The following is a 21,918-nucleotide window of genomic DNA, read 5'->3' on the forward strand; positions in this document are numbered from 1 at the left end:
TTTGTACACAACTTTTACTCCAGAAACACTGCTATTGCTCGTCTGGGTAAGTCCTTTTCAAACTCCCTTCATGACCTTAATGAGAACCTTTCACCAAAAATTATATATTTAATGAACTTAAACCTCCTAAGACCTGAACTCTTTCATGGCATGCATTTTTAATTTCTCTTTGCTATTTGGGCTGATTGAGACCTGTTGAATGTAAAAACAAAGAAATTTCTTTTTATCTGATTTTGCTCTTCAAGGGCCTGATATGCACCCATGAGGTCATTCGTTTTCAATTTCAGTAGAACAGTGGCAGTATAATGTCCTCGTAAGTGGATATCCAGCCCTTGTAGAGCTAAATTTAGTATTGTGGTCTAGACAACCCAAAATTTGGACACCGGGTCCTGGATCCTAGGAGAATAAAGAACAGCTGCATGACAGCCGAGTTTCTCGATTACCTTTTGCCTGGATCTGCTGTAAATGCACTAAGACAGATGATGTCTTCCTGAATACTAAGACATCCCATGCGACCCTGCTGCTTTATACTGTAACCTTCACTTGCTAAATTAAAAAAAAGAGAGTGTAACGATCACTGAAGAGTGTTATGATGTTCTGTGATTTCCCGCAACTGAGTGGGAGATAACTGCCCAGACTTGGTAAAGTATTGTGTCTGTGTTTCTAAATGTGTGTGTCTGTCTTCAGTGCATGAATTACACCCTCCTCTGTGTCTGAGACCTCTTTTAAGCCGTCCACTGACGTTTACTACTAAGTAGATAAAATGTTTACTTGTTCTGTGCGAGCAGGTCTCAAAGACCTGCGTTTTCAACCATGATGTGAATTTCTCTCCTCTCCTGAGGTTGTTTGTTGCCAGCTGAAGCGATTGAATAGGTTATTCTCACATCGGATTGCGATCTCTCCACGTGGCTCCAGGCAACATTCACATCTAACATCTATTCACATAATGTTGCTTGGTTTAAATGCAGTGAACTTGTCTGCCGTACAACATGTGAGATGATCACTCTGGCTCTCGGCCTCGTCTTAAGACAAATAATGTGAATTTATTTCCATATTAAACATGTAAATGTATTTAGCTTCCAAAGTTATCTTCATAAGTGAATTGCATGTGCTCCTATTTCCTGATTTCGTTTTTCTTCATTGCAGCATAACCTACCTAATCTGAAAAGTAATAAATAAATAAATGCAACAGATTGTGATAAATAGTTTTTTATTTAGTGCAACAAATATGAGCACAAAATGACAACACAAACCAGTCATTTGCAAGGAATAGAAAATACCCTTTTGTATATCCTCCTGTGACGCCTTCTTTAATATTCATAGTGCTCATCTTATTCCAGAAATATAATGTTACCCAGCAAATTCATCAACAAAACAGGATATCACATATAAATGTAAAGCTTTTTTTTCTGTTAACAACCAGCTTAATACAGATGAAACCAAGTGTGATGACCTTAAGAATTTAAGCTATTTTTTTAGGCTTCTGCTGGCATCATCTATGATTCACAGTTCTGTTCAGACAATTTTCTTCTTAACAGTACAAATGCATGGCTACAACGTAAAGGCAACACAAAGCAATACTTCAATCGTATTTCACCACATGTTGCATTTAAAGGCAGCGTGATGTTGAATCTTTTTCTAACGTGACATTCATCCATTTGTTTTTATTTACACCCCCAGATCATGTTTGTTCTTGTGTTAAAGGAGAGCTACATCCATTATGTTTAAACCTGCATGACAGTTCATTACTAAGCAGCAATGTCTGGTAGTCCACAGTCATTTATGAATTTATGACTTTTCATTACATAAGCTACACACTGAAAAGATAAAAATGGGTTTAGAAAGTGCCCTTAATGCTATTTTTTTTTCTCTTTTCTGTCCACGCTTTCTTAAAGTTTAAAATGTTGGACAAGCTTCTAACAACTAACTTCATATACATCCATGTCAGGCTTGTTGGTCATTTCTGGACATGAGTGGCAGGGAGACACAGAAAGCTCATGCCTAGATGGGCAGGTTGGGCATCGTGGTCGTTTGAAACTGAAAAGCAAAGCGGCGCCTCCCAACACCTGTAGACACGAACCCAGCCACCCAAAGTAAAGCGAGCCAGCTGGATGCAAGTTGAGGTGTGGGTACCGTGGGTTATGAATCCTTTGACTTGGATCCATCCCGAGTCTTTTAAGGTTGTGGGTGTAAACCCCTAACGCAGTCAGGCTCAGCAGCCCTGCTGTCACCACCAGAAGTCCTCCTGAGGCTGCTACACCTCTTAGAGGGAGATCTGCCCAGCACCGGACCCCGATGCAAGCCAGGAGAATGCCAGTGCCGCACAGGAACAATGAGGTTAGCACCAAACCCTGTGCCAGACGAACCCTGGGGTCTCTCTGATACGGACCAGCCACAGGCCAGCACTGCCTCAAGTCAGAGCGCTCCACCTGCAGGCAGCTCTCCCATAGTCCATCAGAGCGCAACAAGATCAGTGCCTCCACTGAACTGGACCTGGTCCCATGACTTTTTGTTCCTGACCGGAGCAGACTTCCCGGTCCTGCCATTCCCAAATGTGCCTGTCCCTCTCTCCACTGGGGGGTGATGGCAGCAGTGAAGACTAGGACCAAACCCAAGGGGGCAAAAACGATCCCCATCACCATGGAGGCTGGAGTGTGCATCTTTTGTTCTCACAAATCCAGCTTGTCAGGAATAAAAAAAATAGTACAGTACCAGTGTTCAGTATGCTACAAATATTTTACAAAACACAAATAACAGTGGTTGTTTCTCCAGACAGAGACATCGCCTGCTGGTCAAATCTTGGCATGGTTTACTCTGCTCTAACAGAAGAAGAAGAAGAAGAAGAAGAACAGTTAGATAAAATCCTGTGTTTAAAAAAAAATCAATTTGTGTCACAAACATCTCCTCCACTTTCTGACAAGAAACACAAAGAGCTTTAGAGAGCTATAAATAAGACTGTGGCAAATGCAAAGACAGTCACTACAACGATCACAACATTAAAGATTTAACACAATAAAATAAGAAAAAAGCTCGCCCAGTACCTCTTAAACGAAAGTCTCCTGTGTTTAATCTGCAGGCTCTTCATTCTGACTGCCTGAGTGAAAGAGAAGGTCAATGCGATGATGAGAGACAGAGAAAAGCAGAGGCAGAGCTGAAGTGGAGTAAACACAAGTGCACGAGCAGACGGAGAAAGCAGAAGGAGGTTTGGCTTCACTGCTCCTGCGCTGGACAGGGAAAAAAACACACACACACAAAAACCCAGAGCAGTCGATGGCTGCCTCTGTTGCTAGGATACAATAACCTGCTCAACGTGGCAGTATGCGTGTGCGGTTGTGTTTATCACAAGACTTCTCTCTGCACAAGATGTGATGATCTCATGTGTACAAATGGTACAAATGTTGGCATACTTGAGTTTAGTGTGTGCGTGCGTGCGTATGTGTGTGTATGATGAGTGTGCCACTATTTTTTTTTTAATGTTTGAGGATTGATGGCCAGCTGTGACCTTGGTAGAATTCAGTCGGGTTAGTAATTATGTGAGGCCACTGTTTGAATGCAGAGTGAGTCTCAGACAGAACAGTAAAGAATGTCCCAGGAGAAGAGGACAGAGTGAAGACGTAAGTGAATCATGCAGACAAACAAGCCGGACATCTCTGTTAAACAAACAACGTCTGCAAAGATGTTATGATGACAATGCTGTATAAGACGTGGCTCACTGTGTTTTTGCAAAGGAGGACGACTAGAAATGTTGAGGCTGTTTCTTATAATAATAATAATAATAATAATAATAATAATAATAAGCAGAAAATTATTATACCAAGCAAAATGTGTTTACACAAAAAAGTTTTTAACAAAGAAAAGTCTTTTTATCTAAGGCACATGATGATAAAGTGTCACAAAACATGCAAGGTGTTAGTGAGCTGTACACATATAAATGCAAACATTTAAAAAGTAAAAAAAAAGTGCAACTATAGTTTAACATATTAGATATTACACAGATTCTTATCCATCATTAATTGTTTAATCATCTTTTCTTTATTATTACAAATTATATATATATATATATATGATCCTGCATCTGAAGGTTAAGAAAACAAAGGAATGCCTATTTTTAAGCTTAACTTATAACTTACAGGAAGATATTGATCCAACAGCAATCACATTTGTAAATCTGACCTATAATTGATGGCGAGATATTACTTCCAGCAATGTCGCTTGGGAGCTGATGACATATAGCGTGACGGAGTCAGTCTTGTTCCTCTTTAATTTAATCGGAGATTACACTTTGCAAAGAAGCAGCTGTGCGCAGGAAAGGACAGAACGTACTAGAAAAATATTGTTTTAAACGTGCAGAGACAATTGTAGAATTTAGAGTAGAAATTTTGCATGAGAATGCATGTCTGGATGTGGATGCGGGACACATGATAGGATTGTAGCTTCATAAACACAAATATCACCTGCTTGACTTTAGTGACATGACATAAAAATCATAGAAGATGACAGAGACAAGAATCAAAGCTCTGAGCCACCTGTGAGGGCTTTCATGTGCACCACAAAGTCTCACTTAGGTATGAATTATGTTCTATACACACTTGTTACTCTTGCAGCTGTCGCATTGCCAAGTCCATTGATTACTGCCACTGTAATGACTGTAAATGCAGTGCAGCTCCCTGAGGTGCTTGATTAGGTTTGATGCAGAAAAGAAAGACATAAAGAGGCCAGTCATGAGCCAAAAAATTCCAAGCATGCAGTACATTTTTAATAGCATTTTCCCTCCCTATTTGGAGCAAATACAAACACATGCACGCACACCGACACAGTCCATGAAGTAGCAGTCACTTACCATTCAGGAGGGGTTTGTTTGTATCTCACTGCAGATCGCTGGCTGCCTCCCTGCTGTCGTCTGAATGGCTAACATGTTTCTCTCTGTGGGAGCAGATGGTGCGACGACTTCTTTATTGTTCTTTCTCCCTCTTTCTTCTCATCTGCCCTTGCTTTAAAAATTTCTCCACTTGCCTCTGCAACAATTTCCTCTGTCTTCATGTCTGTGTCCTTGTGTCTGCCCCCTCCTCTTTTTTCCCCCCCTGGCTGCTTCCTCAGCTGTCTGCTTCTCTTCCCCGCTATCCCACTTTCTCCTGGATGTGTTTCTCTCTTTGACTTGCCAATGTCTGTGTTATATCTAGGACAGTCCCTCCCTGCTTTTCCCTGTCGCTGTTGCCAAGTAGGGAATGTGGGGAGCTTTCTGAGTAATACCAACACTTCAATCTGCCTGTTTTCGACCACATAGAGGTGTTCGAAAATCAAAATCTGACTGCTTATTGTTTGCCTTTTTATGAATCCTGTTTTGAGAACACAGACATAGGGACACAAGCTTGCACAATCACTCCCACACTGGCAGGTGTCCCAATTTATGTGGGACTGCAGAGCATTTTTATCCTTTTTCCTTCATGCCACATTTTGATTGGCTGAAACATGAAGTAAACACTGCAAGACAGGCACTGCAAAAGGGAAGAGAAGGCAGTCATAGTGGTCAAAGGGTAGTTTAACCTGTAGGTGTCTTTGGCTGGATACACTTTGAACATGGAAAGGTGTGAGCCACTAAAAAGTCAGTTTGTGGAGATGCATTGGAGAAATACTGTATGATGGAAACTACTACAAACCTAGAAATGTCTTGATTGTTAGAGTTTTAATGTCAAAAAGAGATGCATACAGCTGCAACCCCAATAAAGCCTCAGGACAAAGAAGTTCCGTCACGTGCCAGATCTATAACTCTTTCAGTTTGTGTGAAAAAAGTACATCCAATGATTGTTAATTGACAGGAGCACCTACAGCAACATTGCTTTCTGTATGACCTTTACTCTCAAGGTCCTGCCACAGCATTTCAATTGGGTTGAGGTCCAGACATTCTGTTGTTCCTGGGATCACTGTCATGTTGTATGACCCAGTTTTAGCTTTAAAATTAGCTGTTGGACCGATGATCACATACTTGATTCTAGTGTAGACTCCAAGCTGCCTCGGTCCAAGTAAAAGGCTGTTAAACAATTGCAAAACAATTCTTCATACCTCCACCACTGTGCTCTACTGTTGGACAGTTGGTATGAGGTGCTTCCTGTGCTTCCTGCCTCTGTTTACCATGCTTTCACATCTCCTTTCCTAAGGACTTTGATCCAGACATCTTGTTGTTCATATGCAACATTGTAAACCTAAGATGTATTTTTTTTTAGCATTGCACGACCTGACTTTTGGGTGAATTTGCAAGGACATCCATCCCTGAGAACATTGTGGCAATTCACCCGAAAGACAAAACTCCTAAACACAAACTTAACAATGTGGTGTATGCTGTACAGTGCAGCGAGGAATGCTCAGACCTCTACATTGGAGAGACCAAACAGCCACTTCACAAGCGCATGGCACAACACAGAAGAGCCACCTCCACAGGACAAGACTCAGCAGTCCATCTGCATCTAAAGGATAAAGGACACTCTTTCGAGGATGCCAATGTTCACATTTTGGACAGAGAGGACAGATGGTTTGAAAGAGGAGTGAAAGAAGCCATCTATGTCCACTGTGAGCAACCATCTTTGAACAGAGGCGGGGGTTTACAACACCAACTCTTTGCCATCTATAATCCAGTTTTGAGATCCCTTCCCAGACGCCTTAACGCCCACTCACATCCTGGGCCAGCTGACCTCAGGAATTCGCATGATAAGGTGGGGCCAGGTTTCACAATGAACACACCCGAAACTCTGGCGGACTGGGACCCACACCCAGTTTCACACCTTGGCTCAGGCGATTAGAGGATCATCAGGGGGTCCTTTTGTCCCTCTGTGGGGGTTTACTCCCACTAGGTTTATATCTGGGACTCTCAACCATTTGACCTTAGAACTGAAGAAGCTTCTCGGATGAGAGGTGAAACGTCTTCAAGCAACTTAAAGAAGTCCAGACGCTTTTCTTTGCAAGCTCCTTTGACTACGATGACCTGGATGACTGAGAACCTTCACAGACACATTGTGGCAATGTGTTAACACACACCTGAATCTTCTGGACCAGCAAACCACCAAAACATCTGCTTTTACAAAGGTTCTCACACTTCCTGATGATCAATTAAAACAAAGCAGCACCTAGCTGCTACTTAACCCCTTAATTCCTATGGAGACAATTAGACAGTACTTCATTTTTTTACAGGACTGCATAGTCTTGTGAAAACTTTGTTTTTCAATGCTTTTCACTTTTATTGACACCTCTCACAATGTCTCATGCAAATATACTATTTTCTGCACATTTGGTCTGTTTATGCTTTCAGAATATGAGAGGACCAATCTCAGGCACAGATCAGTTTCATGCTTTTGTTTGATGTGTAGAGACAGCAATCAGCTCTTTCTGAATTTTCCAATATGCACTTAATCTCCTAGGCTAATTGTAATTATTCACACCTCCTCTACACAAGTGGTATCTTTTGTTTTTCCCACTGCTAATTTATCTCTTTTTTATTTCAGTCAGAGCTGTAAAAACAGAAACAGACCCCAAACCTCTTATGCATTTTCTTTATTTTCATACAAAAGGGCCAATGCTTGACCAATATAACCTGATTGTAAAATTATGAAATAACGCAGGGATACATGCACGCTTTGAAATGATGCATAATGTATAAAGAAACAAACAAGTTTTTACACATGCATATACATGCACACAGTGAAAGTCCTCTGGCTGGGTTGAGGGTGTTTTTGAAGTGTTTCCAGAAAAAAGAAATTTGTGATATCACCATACAGTCAGGAAATGTCCACAATTTAGGGGCTAAATGATGACCAATACTAACTCATGTGTGGTTTTAAGGGTGGAAATGTCTGACTTTAGGTTCTGAATGCAACCCAGTGTTGGGTGATCTCGGTTGTGAAACTAACAGGAACCTAGAGGAGGATACTTTTGGCAGTAAAAAAAAATAGTGACAGCAGACTGAGAGTAAGAAAAAAAACGCACCATTGTGTTTTTATAGAAGAAATGATGAGTACATCGCAAGCAGTAACCTATAAAAATGCTTAAAAAATGCTGTGCACAAATCATGCACGGAGCTCTTTCAATAAAAATGAAATACATAGCAGTTTATGGAAACTGGTATTCTATATGTACACAGATAGCTCATACAACACTGTCTTCTTAAAACCTATTTACATTAAATACATAAAGGGCCGCTGAGCATTATTGCTCTGACGTTAACACAATCACAAGAACGGGGAAGAAGAATGATATGTACAACATTTTAGGCAGAAGTAAAAAACTGGGGTGCTGCTTTCACTTCAGTTTTCTTCTCGCTTTTTGGAAGTCCACATCCTACATTCTGTCTGCTCAGGCAGTGCTTCAAGAAATTGATCAAACTGGCATCTTTATTTCTTCATCCTTCAGCAGAGTGGGTGGCTGATTCTTCTCATACTTCAACAAGGGTAACCTGGAACTGACCGTTGCCCAACTCGGAAACCTCGATGAGGAATGCCGACTGGTTGGTGTAGTGTTGGATGATGTTGTCATCCATGTTGACAAAGATCCTGTTGGGGAGACAAAAAAAAGACAGGGTTACTCCGGGGACTGTGGAGAAACAAGGTGCAAAACCATTAACCTATTTAGAGAAAATCATATTCGTCTCTAAAACTGCGGTGTTCAAACAGCCTAATAATGTGTTCAGTGTACTCAACCTTTCACCCTGGTGTGACACAAACAGGTTGCCAGGGTTAAAGACAACATGTCTTTTGTTTGGAAGAAGATCTCAAGTGAAAGACATAGAGGCGGTATATCTCCTGCATCAGTAGGAGTTAAAAATCAGGTCACCCTGTTCTTCCGCCTCCTCCTCCTCTGCAGCACTAACACTAGCCTTTAAGGCTGTAATGACTGAACTAACCACTGGCCCATGCATTCTGCCTGCAGGGACAGGATTGATTGAAGACAAGAGCAATAGACAGGGAGGGAACTGCAGGGAGAATGTAACCCAACCTGTTAGTTTAGCTGCTCCCCCTGCAGTGATTGCTTCCAGCAAGCAGCAGGAAAATTACCCAAAGGTGTTTCAGCTACTGACAGTAAGTCTCAAAAAGAAAAAGCACAGACTATCAACAGTTTGTCAGCCACATAGAAATTCTGCAAATTATTCTTTCGCGGCTAGTTGTAAACCCTTCCTATCTAAAATAACAAGCATCCGTATTCATCGTGGAAAAGGCGCAGCTACCTGTATGACCTTTCGCCATTGAGCTGAAAGACGCGTGACAATTGTAAACCTGACAGACAGCCTTCAGCTAGCGAGTGGAAACATCCAAAGCCTTTATCATATCAGGAATTTCGTCTTTCAATGCTGCTTTCTGATGTTCCAAAGAGATAATGTTATGAAAACATAAATAAGTACAGCCATTGCCAGTGACTCAACAGCAGGACTTAAAAAAATCTTTTCATCTTCTTTCAGTCATATAGTTTTCCTTTAGAAGAGCTGCAATTAAAACATTCCAGGGCCGAGCCAACTAACCTACCCGCCCGGTTTGTCAACAAGCGCTTCCTTAAGGGAAGATAAGATTAAAACAACAAAATAAGCCCAAAATCAATGCAAATCATGGCGACAGGTGCACTTGGTGAGACTAACTAGTCTATCCATCTGTCTGCAACACAGGAGCCTGTCTGAGATATCACAGGGTGAGAGGTAGGGTATCAGCAACCTCGGAAAGGTTGGAGGGCCAAGACAACCATTCACTTTCACTATGGTTAATTCCTCAAAAAATGTTTGGATTGGAAAAGAAAGCTTCTTAGTGCCACCAATGATCTCAGTTGTTTTTGGTAATTTGTAAAATCACAATGCAATAGTCATAACAAAAGAACAGGACGCTCACCCTCTCCTGCATTTTTTGTAGATTTTCCCGATGGTTTCTTTTTGCAGGCCGTACTTTTCTGAAATCTGAGGAAAGTAAAGGAACGAGAAGACTGTTAGCATGATCTGATGAAAGAAATATGATATTCACTTTTGGCAAAAAGATATGGTACAAATGTTCCAGTGAATACAGAAGTAAACAGGTGAAGGTGCTTTTGATCCCCACCTCAGGAAACTCAAGTCAGAGGACTCTGGAATGTGTTTTTGTGTGTCTTTAAAGCAATCATGTGATACTTACAGCTTCTCGCAAGCCCGACAGCGTTGGCGAGTTGAGCATGAGGGCATCAAACACCTCTTCAGAGTTTGTCCTCACGTACAGAAGAACTAATATAAACCAAGAAAAAACATTTTTTAGCACCAAAGAGGACACTTTTTTTCAATTTTGATTTAACTTAGATTTTTTTTATGAGACTTGCATGTTTCTATCTACCTCTCTGTGCATCTTCTTTGCGAGCTTGTTTGTTGGTTGGGGAGCTCGTCTGCTCTCTGTCTGGATACAGCCTCTTCAGAGAACTCCTGGAAGCGCAAACATTTGCATTAGACAAAAGCGGCCACTTAGCTTCTGTTTGAAAATGCTGACTGTGATGGCTAAATGTTATGTTTTTTTGTGCGTGTGTGTGCGTAACTATGCTTACCTTTCCGCTTCGTCCATGGGAGTGGCCTATAGAGACAGGGAAACCGAGAGGAGACCAGAGATCTGATTAGACGCTTCTCTACTGATAAAGGCATTGCCTAATGTCCCACCTTCCCAGAGCTGTCTATGCTTAACACTTTAAAAGAAAAGGAATGTTATCATCATTTTAGTGCTGCATTTCCCATAACCTCTAACGGAGCAGCGGAAGTGTGGACACTGATGGAGAGACACTGATAGCACCATCCTACGCCTAATCATACTGTTAAATCAAAGATATTTTCTGCTTTAGCTATGCAATACAAAACTGTGATGCGTCACATTGTTAAGCAATTTTGCAACTTCCTGTTCTTTATTTTTCTTTTGTGTTAGCCACTGAAAATCAGGACTAGCTGTATAATGGACCTAACAGCAATGACATCTAACCCATGAACCCTCTTATTATTGATCCGAACATATTGCATGCTCCTCTAGGCTTCCTGGCGTGGGAAAAATGTCCTGTCTGAACAGCACTCTCACCACACTACTAATGCAAGTGTATCTGAGTAGAAGAAACAGAGGATATGAGGGTGTCTTGCCGCATAAAAGGTGTGAGTGCTGTCTCACCAGGTGCGTGCATGCATGTGTTTCTGTGAAAGCGCTCATAGCTTAATCTCGGTGTCAGCAGCTGTAGCGGCTTGTACTTGTGTCTGGTTTCGACTCCAATTAGCTCATCGGATCTCAGGCCTGTGTTTCACCTCACTTTCTCTGGCACCACTATCCCCCCACCCTCCCACTTTTCCCACCGCATACTTTCCCACAGTTTTTTTTTCTCCCCTGCCTTGCTCGTGCCTGCCCTATTGCCTGCAAGGATATGGATGGGTGGGGGTAGCACTGTTGTTAAATGAGGACCTACCATGCGCTGTAAGCTGGACAGGTGTGTCTCTGGAATAAAGAGAACTGGCTGGGTGATGTGGTCATCCAGGGTCTGGAAGAAGGTGCACTCGTTGCCTATGGAGCTACTTACTAAAGATTTAGCTGCAAACAAAGGAGGACAATGAGGGATGTTAGATTGGACTTTCACAGATAGCATATTAAAAAAGGTCCTATAAAGGTTGTGCTGCCATTTCCAGTGCTAACTGTTACCATCATTAGTGTTCTTTCCTCGCTTCTTGGATCTCTTCCTCTCCTCGTCTCTCATCTTCCTCTCTGCACCCTGACGACACACAGTTACACCATTAGATAAGTCATTCTGACTCAATTAACGCATGTTTGCTCGTATAAGAAGATGAATGGAATAAAGCGAGTTACCTTATCACAGAAAATCTTGACCTGGAGAGCAGCTCTGTGTATCATTTGGCCGTTTCCTGAGCTTAAGTCGTAAGTGTCGATCTGAAGGTTCAGGGGCAGGCCTTTCACTCCTTTCTGAGAGGAGAAGTCTGTGCTCAGGGAATTGATCCCAATGTACACCTGGAGAAAAAGAGAAATGATTATTATATGTATACATCACTATGGTGTCGGGCAGCTTTTACTGATGTTTTTCATTTGTTGCTCATGTGTCCCAGTAGGATCATAATGACATGTTTCATAGACAGATTTCTTTTTTTCTGGCCTTTACACATTCTCCCTGTGATCATATATACTAGAGACAGTTCCCTGCCTTCCTGCTCCGTGCCGTTTGCAGTAGGTTCGCCCCACCCCAGCGCCTTTGGGCCACAGAGAAGCTCGCATAAGCTGTCGTGTCTTTAGCCGGTTGTTGTGACAAAAGCCTTAGGGCCAAACACATTTCTGGGATTCCTCCACTCCCACCGCAGCCACTCCTTTTCTCCTTCACCTACCTGTTCTACCTTTCCACTATTTTCCTCTAAAACTTCCACCTGTTCTTTTATTTTCATAGAACTGGCCTTACAGTCAGTAAGTCTGTGCATTCTTGTGTGATAGTGATGTGGGTGCATCTTTGTGCCGGTCTGTTTACCTTGGCCTCCTCGCTGGGGTTCCACACAAAAGAGAGAGCATTGAAGGCCACTTCTTCAACATTGCTAATGCCGCTGAACACTTCCTTGTAGTCCGCTGTTAAAAAACAAAGAGAAACGTTTTTTTAACAGCGGTATGAAAGGCACAACAGAAAGCGGAGTATTTTTTTGGTAACTTTTGTAGGTGTTGTGCACGGTGACTTTCCATGTGCAAAGAACATACCGATGTCAATGACCCTCTGCTTGACAGTTGGCTGGCGTCCGTGCCAGTGATTCCAGAAGCGCAGCTGCATTTCTGGGCTCTTGTCATTCTCAAACACGGCCATCACCACTGTCTGAAGTGGAGAAAGGAAGGTGACAAAAAGAGCAGGAAAATTAGATTCATTTGTCTAGCTGGTACGTATTTCTTTACACCTGCACGCATATCTAAGAATTCTCCTTCATCGCGCGTCATCCATCACTCCAAATCCTTCCTTTCTCCCAAATTGTCACCAGTTATTTGTGTTGAGCTAGCATGTGTTTTTGTGTATTCTTATCCTCCGATTCGTTTGACAAAGAAAACGGCTGTAAACCGCACCACACCTTCCTCTCTCCTTGTCCACTCCTTTTTTGCTTTCTGTTCTGCTTGTGTCACATCAGACAAATGTAGCTGAGGTGAGCTGTACTGCGCTCTGGCCTCATTGCCCTGAGGTAGGAATAAATTATAAAGGGCAGGATGCTGTCATTTTAAATGCACCAACCTGGTTTGCAGGGTGTCAGCAGGGTATTAGTCATTAAAGGAACTGTCTCCAAGGGAGGGACAGATATTTGGGAAGGGTTGCCTTGTTGGCACGCAAAGAATTTAGGTGTTATTTGGCTTGATGGAAAAACAAAATGCCCGAAGGGAAGGATGTAACTATAGTCATCCTTTTTTTTTACGTAAGACACACACAGAAAACAAAACAAATCTTGGAGAATAACTTAGAACAAAAGCAGTCCTTGCTTTCCTGATGATGCGTCACGATGGCTCACCTTGACTTTGGTGGCAGTAATGCAGGTGCTGCTTTCCACCCCATGGAGAGTGATGGGGTAGAATTGTCCCTTGTTCAGATACACCATGGGGAGCTCGCTGGACTTGTGAGAAGAAGCTGCAGGAGCCCCGAGAGAAAACTGGAACTCACTCCTGGATCTCTCAGATGGGGAACTGGTGTAGGAGCGGGAGTAGACTGGGCTGGAATGGTTTTCAGGGAAGGGATCGCTGTAGGGAAGATTCTGATAGCCACACAGAGATATATGGATTAGTGAAGGAAAAAAAGAAGCAGCACAGAGCTTTTAAAACTATATGGGAGACAGGGCTTTAACATTAAATTATGGTACCTCAGTGCTGGGGTCAGGGAAAACAGTGTTCTCTGGCCACTTTTGCAGCAATTCAAAAAAGTTGCTGAGCTCCTGTTTGTCATAAGTATTTTCCACAACACTGGTCAGCGAGGTGTATGTTTCTGAGGTGGCAGGAACGGAAATCTGCGGGATCTGTTTAGATCCCAAAACGTTGCTGGGCTGGATGGGAAGGTTCTCAGAGAGAATCTTCATGGCGATAGCGGACGTGTCCAGTGGAGAAATCTCATTGGTCTGGTGCAGATTCCTGGCAGGGTGGGTAAGTTGGGGGGAAAAAAGATTAGCTATAACAGAAAATCCACCTTGTTGATGTCATCATGACTCAGGTAACAACACATCAAGGAAACAAACATAGTTGAAGTGACTGGCTATTGTGTGCCCTTAACCGTTACAGAAGCTTAAAGGCTGCCAGAGTAAACGTACAACGGTCAGTAAAAGCACCTCTTGCGTCTCAACACACACACGGCTACTGCAAACTTGTAGAAAGGCCCGGTTTGACTCTGGGCGGGAACTGTTTGTCTCTTAATCCAGTTTTTTCCCCCTCTTCTCTGTGTTTGAGTTTCTCGGATAAAAATGTTTGAGGGAACAACACTGAGCCCCAACAATGGCCTTTCTCACATACCTAACAAGGAGTAGGAATATAAAGACCAAAATGAGAAAAAACAGCTACCTGTCCTCCTGTTGTGAAACTCTTTAAGAAAGGCAGAGAGGATGATCAAGGAAGGGTAGATGAATGGAAGAGCTTGAGAGGAAGACAACAATCCCTCTGACTGTGTTTGACTAGAGGATTACCCACTCATCAGTTTACGGCCTCCTAAAGCCCTGCCTTTCTCTTTCTGTATTATTACTTGAATAACTTCAGTTCAGTGACAACTGATTGAGTATCTGAGTCATGCTACCTGTCACAGAAATGACAAAAAAAAATGGACTGAAATAACTATTTAAAGCTGTGCGGTGAAGAGTGACATGACTATGACTATGAATGACTATAGATACATGGAAACAATGTCAGAGGCATGACTGGTTTGTGAAGCGTGAGTGAAAGTGTGTGTGTGGGAGCAGCTGCAGAAACTCTGTCTTACCTCTCTGGTACTTTGCACACGTTGCCTGTGCGGCTGCAGGCAGCGTTCACTTTTGGGGTCTGGAAAAATAGGAAAAAGGGGGAAATGCGATAAGTGTCAGGAAATTAAAATGAATCTTTAGGTTTACTCAAGATGAACTACTTTGGTTTAACACAACAAGTGGTTATACATTATTTACCTTGCACTGTTCATAAAACATCGAGAGGGCTGTTAGCTCTTCGGGCAATCTGGATTTTGAGGGGTTCGGCTCAGTTATGGAGTTATCCAGATAAGACCAGGAGTCCATGGCGTAGTTTGAGTAATTGTTATAGCTGAAGTTCTCGCTCTGAAAGACCAGTCCCAGAGTCCTACAACAGGCCAGAAAGGGTTTAGATTAGCAGGGTGACTTTCAAATTAAAATATACACTGAAACAACTTTAAATATCAAACTATAACTATTTAGTTTTAAAGTCCTCATTAATAGCAGACCCACTATGTTTCCGATCGCTTAGCCATCAGGATTTGACATTTACCATGGCCCTGGAGCACTGCACATACTTGTCCTGTAGCCTGTAGGGTTTCGATTGCAAAAGCACCGTGCTGAGTAACATCTCTCAGACGTAGCGGTGTCAAAAAGGCTTAAAAAGCCAGGGGCCACCCATAAACATGCACACACACACACGCATAGAGTTTTTTGGTTTCCAGTGTTGTGAAAGAAAGAGAAACTACATTTGTGAGTCCTATATAAACTCTCATATTTGCTCAGATCTTAAAAGAGATGACAAGATTTTCTTGCTCAGTAAACAGAAACCCACAGCTGTCACAGAGGTGAGCTCTGGTTTTTCATTTCACTTGGAAACACACACACACACACACACACACACACACACACACACACACACACACACACACACACACACACACACAAAGAGCCTGGGGTTCTGGGGATTGTATTTGTTTGTAGAGACTCACATCGACACTGAATTGTTAACATCAGAACTGCTAGGATAAGCCCCCTTTGGAGTTTGTCTTAAACGGCTAATGAACAAATAGCTGCAGTGTAACCTAGATAAACAGTTAATCAAATGTGATGACATGAGGCAAAGACCACAGGTGTGAACAGCCGCAACAGAACTAACGCTTAGGGAGAAATCCCACGACTTCTCACACGCATTAATGGACGACTGCTGATTAATGCAATTCAGCCCAGTATCTGTAAAGCTTAAAATACATCACATACATATGAGCATGGAAAACTGCGTACCTCAAAACAAAATATTTGGTTGCCAGATTAGAGCCTCAGTTTATACTAGTGTCCTTTCAAATTTTAGCTATGCCACAAATCCTTAAGCAAAGCCGGTACACCTGTTCAGAGGTGCACCTGCCTCACACTCAGCAGCAGCCTCCCAAAACAACAAACACAAGTTATTCTCTGCATATTTCCCCCAAAACAAGCCGACAGCGCTGGTTTTAACTTTGGTCCATAGGAGGGGGGCGCGGGGGGGGGTGTCTCGTGTCTTGGGTTTCACCATTATGTAATTCAATGCAACGCATGCTGTCATTACCCCTCCAACACCTCAAGAAGAGATTCTTATTTTCTGCGCTCCTTTTGTGCTCTGTGGCCCCCTAGGTTAGTGACAGCGCAAGTAGAAGCAGACCCGCTACAGCAAAAAACGCCAACTTTGTGTGTGCCTATCACAGCTTGTGTGTGTGATAAATTTATCCATATCATTTTCTCCTGAAAAACGCTCCCTTTCACATGGGGTACCATTGACAAAGAAGAACGGGGGATTCCAGGCTGGAATCTTAAATAACCCATTCACTGTGTTATACCAAGTCCAAACTAAAAATGTTTTTGTCTTGTGGAAAGACAAAAAAATACCTAATGGGGAAAAAAGCTTGCAGTTACAATAGCTAAAAAACACCTAAAACAAAACCCTTGAAGAACTTACTCAGTCTCTTTGGTCATGTCTTCAGTCCAAGTCAGCTTGAATAGGCTCCTTTAATCTCCACTCTTCAGCTTTCGTAGGGGATTCTCTTCTTCTTCAGTCTAACAGGGAAGAGCTGTGAAACGCAGATGAGTCAAGTGTTGTGATTCTCTCTGAAGAGGACCCAGATTTATTTCATGCCCGGACAAAGTTTCCTCTCCCCTCTGATTGGCTGAGAGGTGTGGAACAGGTGTGTGATAGGACAGGTGAAGAGGGGAAGGTGTAGATCTCTTCCCAAATTGGAAAGAAACCATGACTGTGAATGTGTAAGCCCGGAGTTCACTTTGCATGACAAATCCATGGCAGGAGAGCTTTGAATCTCATTAACATTTTGGATTAAAAAGAAAAGAAAAGGGGAGAGTGGTGATCCCAGAGGTGTGAAATGTTTGGTAATGACTCTGAGAAAGGCAGCAGAGGTCAGGAACTCAGCTTTAAGATGTTAATAGTTTTTCAGTATCATTGCTCACTCTCACCCCTTCATTATTATTTCACTGAAAGGTTTTGGTTTCTTTACTTTTTAAAAGCTACATTGCAGTTATAAATGCGTTATTGCAGAGAGCAGAAGAATCCTGAGATTTAAAACTTCAAAAGAAATCTTTCATTTGTTCCATTGTTTTTATAATGATCTGAAGTGTTTTGAATTTTCAGAGCAAACTATAGATTTTTCTTTCAAGAATATAATGAAAAAATGAGAATAACAGAATAAATGAGCAAATGATGACCAAGACACATACGGAGAGGAAAAAAACTTTAAATAAACAACAATGAGCCCTGAGATAGGCTCTAGATGTAAGTTTTAGGGCCACAGTTAGGAAAGTGGATGGATGGATGGATGGATGGATTAAAAAAATGCAATCACCTGAATCTGTTGGACTCAGGACTGTCTGGGCAACTTTTTATGCTTTGCATTTGGAGGGAGGATCTACATCTGAAGAAAGAAACATGGAAATGATGAGAAAGAGCTTCTACTTTGGTTAGAATCTCTTTCACAATAACCCTGTGCAAGAGTTTTTTAAGAGTAAGATGCAAACTCCCTAACCAAAGCTCACACATCGTGCTACCAGGAGTCATATAGGCGCTTGTCGCTAAGGGATTTTATCTGTAGCTCAGAATCTGCCGAGCCTTTTACACGAACACACAGAGCGAAAGCTAGAAAAAGCAAGGATGATTATATGTACCTGTTTATCTGTTCATCCACGTGTGAGCCCCTCTTGTGGGACACCTGAGGGAATCTGGCGTGGTAACACACAAGGGTGCGTGCTGTGCAGTCTGCCCACACACTCATGCACACCCTCACTGGATAAGAAACACACGCATACATGCAGAAAGCCCTGAGGCAAATTGGCTCTGAATCAAAAGAGAAAAAGAAAGAAGTCTGTGAGTATGACGCATCTTTTATTACTCCAAAGTAAATATGACCTAAAACGTCAGCCGCATACAAAAAAAACCTGTAATTTAAATGAAAGCCAGTTATAAAGTAATAATAACACATGAACATGGGGATAAGAAGTTTACAGACACGCCACGGTAACATGGAAGTGGATCTTTTCTCACAAAGCAATTATCAACTCTGCTCGTTGAAGGTGTGAACTATTTCTCCAAGTTTCTCTCTCACCCTGTCTTTCTTATGCTCTCTCTGTTTACCCTCCATTAGAGATGCAAAATTAGCATATCAAAATGCTTGGCTCCTTTATCCTTGCCTTACTCTCACTCTGCCACTCTCACCTCTTCTTTCTGCCTTTTTATCTTATGTGTTTACCTGACATCAATCCTTCTGCCAATGCAGCGCCCTCCCACCCCCACACACACCCCAGTGTTCAGCAAGTCTACTGAGCAATCAATCAATTTCCTGAATATCAGGCGTGATCATCTTTAGGAAAGAAAGTGCATCTTTGTGCAAACTCTATTTGAAAGTAAGGTCTTCTGTTTATTGTTGGACTTCTTGTCAAATGTAGCAGTGCTCCGCAAACCCCCCAAAAGATCTCTTCCAATCTGACAATGCAAGGAATTGGAAGATGGATGGCGGTGTCAAGATGTTCAAAGGCCTGCCTCGAAACTTATCCGTAGAGTAAGAAACCAACAAGCGCCGGGCTGCTTTGCTGTGCTGTGTGACAGCTTGTGTGGATGTGAATGCAAGCATGCAGCCATGCATGCTAGCACACAAACAGACGTCAGCACCAGCTCTACGCACCACTGCTGCTGAGAAGGATCATTCTCAACACCTCTCTCCCACCATAAATCTCTCTTTCTCCTTTCCCAATCTCCTACTTACTCTTCCTTTCACCTCATGTTCCTACTTCTCCTTTCCCTTGTGACCGTTTGACCAGTGAGTCTTATCTGTTTCTGCCACTTAAGGACTTTGTGGCCACGACTAAACCCCTTCACGCAACGATCACGCACATCCACAGTGATAAACCAAAGTGAAGAAGTCATGCAGAGAGAACAAAGTAATGAAAATAGCAGCCCTTTTGTCCTGTGGCTGATCCTTCTCATTAACTCCACACTATACATATCTCCCCATCTCTTTCTCTTTCTGTATCTCTTCATCTGCCCTAATGCCTAGTCTGTCATGTAGGAATGTGTGTTAAGGATTGAGAGATATATGCCTCTGGCATGATACTGTCTACTGACTTCTTCATACTGGGAAATCTGCCCTTATGCTAAGACTGTGCACCTGTTACTGCAAGGGCCCATCATGTTTTCTGCAGCTGCAAGGAGTTCCCATTTCTGCTGCTTCTTTTTAAGCACCAGTTTTCTGCTGTTACCTGCTGTGTTCTCATAAATATTCAATTTCTCAGTATTGCTGAAAAAAAAATCCAGTCATACAAAGCATTGTCAGGCACAACTGATTCCATCTTAAGCATTCAACATTATAAGTGAAGGTTTTCAAGGTTTTGTCATTTTTATGTTTAGGATTGTGAAAATGAAGCAGGATTGTGTTTATGGCAGAATAGTAAGAGATTGCGACACAACCTTAAACATTATTACTTTGGAAAAATTAAAGCAGGAAATCTAACAAATTATTTTATAATGTTGAAGATGCACATGTAATTACTTTTATATGACATTTTGATCTCCTTTGCACTCCACTGTCATTTTCTGAGTGTGTCTGGAGCATTAAATTGCTAGTATGATTTATTAAAGTGCCTTTAAAACACATCAGCTGCACTGAGAGGATTTTACTGTGAAATATCTTGTGTCGTATACTGTGCATACTAATAAATTATATATTTCCACATTTCTCTTGGCAAAGCAGCTGCACAAACACACATGCATGCAGGATATGGGTTAGACACCTAACCAGCTTTGACAGCAAGGATATTTGGCTCAGCTGACTTTGCTATGTCCACACAATAGAAGTTATAAAGAAATTCAAGCAAAAACAAGGTACTTTATACCACACTATGAACCGATGTGTACAATCACAACCATGCATGCATAGCATGGCCAAAGGGAAATGTAGCTACAGTTATAAAAAGCCAAAATTATCCTCCTCAGATGGCATAGGGTACTAAACTGGAGAGACATTTTCTCATGTGCAGAAGTGGATTAATGAACTCACACTGAGACATTTAGGGTCACTGACTGTGAGCGCAGAGTATCATCAACATTTTCCATTTGCTCGACAATTTTCAACTGAGCTCATGCTTTAAAACTAGCTGATAAATGGCCACTGTAGCTCCTCTTTCATAGAATAAAATAGAATAAACCTTTATTATCCTACAAATGAGAAATTTTGGTGTTACACAGCTCTTATAGCAAGGGAGATATAAACACAAGTAGTCCTATACGCACAAGCGACTCAAATTCGAACATATAAAAATATGTAGAAAATATACAGAGATATATACACAAGTGTGGGTGTGTGTGTTTGAATGATGCGAATGAAATATACAGTGTACAAAGATGTTTCAAATAAGTAGCAGCAATTAAAGAACATATGATATATCGATTAAACAGGTGATGAGTAGGATAACCATGTTAAACTGTGTTATAGTCTGACAGCTGCTGGTAAGAATGACCTGCAGTAGCGCTCCTTCCTACACTGTGGGTGTAAAAGTCTACTGCTGAACGAGCTGCTCAGTGCTCGTACAGTCTCATGCAGGGGGTGGGAGGTGTTGTCCATGATGGATGTTAGCTTAGACAACATCCTCTCCTCCCGAGCCTGCTGATGGACTTCAGCAGACAATCAAGGACAGAGCTTGCCCCCTTGACCAGTTTGTTAAGTTTCCCCCATCCCTCTTTGCCTTTTCACCACTCTAGCAGACCACAGCATAAAAGATAGCCACCACAGAACATCCTTAAAAGAGTCCTGCTCACCCCAAAGGATCTCAGCCGCCGTAGCAGTGAAGACGACTTTGACTCTTTTTGTAAAGTGCATTTGTATTCGTGGACCAATCCAGTTTGTTATTGAGGTGAACACCCAGGTATTTGTACTCCTCCACTATTTCAAACCAAACCCTGGAGGTTCACTGGTGTAATAGGGAGTGACTTCTTGCTTCTAGGCTTGCTGCAGATGCACTTAGCTGAATAATGAACATGAGATTAGTTACTGCAATAATCATCAATAATCACTTATGTGGGTATTTAACTTTTTTTTAAATAGCAAATAGCAAAACTGTTCACTTAACAACTCAAAACACACATTAGAAAAAAAGACAAACTGTCAGCATCAACCACCCCTGTGCAGGCAGGTACTCACATTAACTCCAGTGGTACTTTATCTGAGTGCTCCATTTTCTGTTAATTGACTGTTTCACTCCACTAAGCTTGATAGACAACTACTACAATTTATTACTGTGCTCATCTGAAAGCTGTACTCTAGGTTCTGATCATTTCTTTGAGCCTTGAAAACAAACCAAAAGAAAAACCAAAAGAAAAACCTACTAGATAAGATAAGATAAGATAAGATAAAACTTTATTAATCCCTCGGGTGGGTTCCTCTGGGAAATTCGGTTTCCAAAAAGCACAGCACCGACAGAAGTTACAGAGTTACAGAATATTATATATATATACA

General features: G+C 41.9%; 2 protein-coding genes across 3 annotated transcripts; both read right to left on the bottom strand.

Annotated features, from left to right (window-relative positions):
- Positions 1-1,852: 1,852 nt before the first annotated feature.
- On the bottom strand, positions 1,853-5,124 carry cldn23l (claudin 23-like). Of its 2 annotated transcripts, XM_013908416.1 has the most exons (3): positions 4,841-5,124; positions 3,042-3,094; positions 1,853-2,819 (listed from the first exon to the last, which is right to left on the bottom strand). In XM_013908416.1, exon 3 carries the CDS (start codon positions 2,658-2,660, stop codon positions 1,917-1,919), a length of 744 nt encoding a protein of 247 aa, XP_013763870.1. In that variant the 5' UTR covers positions 2,661-2,819; positions 3,042-3,094; positions 4,841-5,124; the 3' UTR covers positions 1,853-1,916. The 2 variants fall into 2 exon arrangements, with proteins under 2 accessions (XP_013763870.1, XP_005723902.1); XM_005723845.2 differs by lacking the exon at positions 4,841-5,124 and having other exon boundaries at positions 3,042-3,710.
- Positions 5,125-7,527: 2,403 nt separating this feature from the next.
- On the bottom strand, positions 7,528-16,994 carry grhl3 (grainyhead-like transcription factor 3). The gene is made up of 15 exons (XM_005723846.1): positions 16,866-16,994; positions 15,113-15,281; positions 14,935-14,993; positions 13,835-14,099; positions 13,490-13,729; positions 12,702-12,813; positions 12,481-12,575; positions 11,817-11,975; positions 11,652-11,721; positions 11,422-11,543; positions 10,531-10,556; positions 10,326-10,411; positions 10,134-10,219; positions 9,858-9,922; positions 7,528-8,537 (listed from the first exon to the last, which is right to left on the bottom strand). The coding sequence occupies exons 1-15, from the start codon at positions 16,880-16,882 to the stop codon at positions 8,420-8,422; spliced, it is 1,689 nt and encodes a 562-aa protein (XP_005723903.1). The 5' UTR covers positions 16,883-16,994; the 3' UTR covers positions 7,528-8,419.
- Positions 16,995-21,918: the final 4,924 nt, after the last annotated feature.

This window comes from Pundamilia nyererei, unplaced genomic scaffold, assembly GCF_000239375.1.
Source record: "Pundamilia nyererei isolate P.nyererei 1_Seehausen unplaced genomic scaffold, PunNye1.0 scaffold00010, whole genome shotgun sequence".
In the NCBI taxonomy this organism is placed as follows: Eukaryota; Metazoa; Chordata; class Actinopteri; order Cichliformes; family Cichlidae; genus Pundamilia; species Pundamilia nyererei.

Excerpts from the sequence above, each read along its gene's own strand:
- cldn23l (XM_013908416.1), bottom strand. The coding sequence starts at position 2,660 with ATGCACACTCCAGCCTCCATGGTGATGGGGATCGTTTTTGCCCCCTTG.
- grhl3 (XM_005723846.1), bottom strand. Across the intron at positions 12,576-12,701 it reads GCAGAGGGTCATTGACATCG|CGGACTACAAGGAAGTGTTC; the intron begins GTATGTTCTTTG and ends GTTTTTTAACAG. Across the intron at positions 10,412-10,530 it reads CCCATGGACGAAGCGGAAAG|GAGTTCTCTGAAGAGGCTGT; the intron begins GTAAGCATAGTT and ends TTGCGCTTCCAG.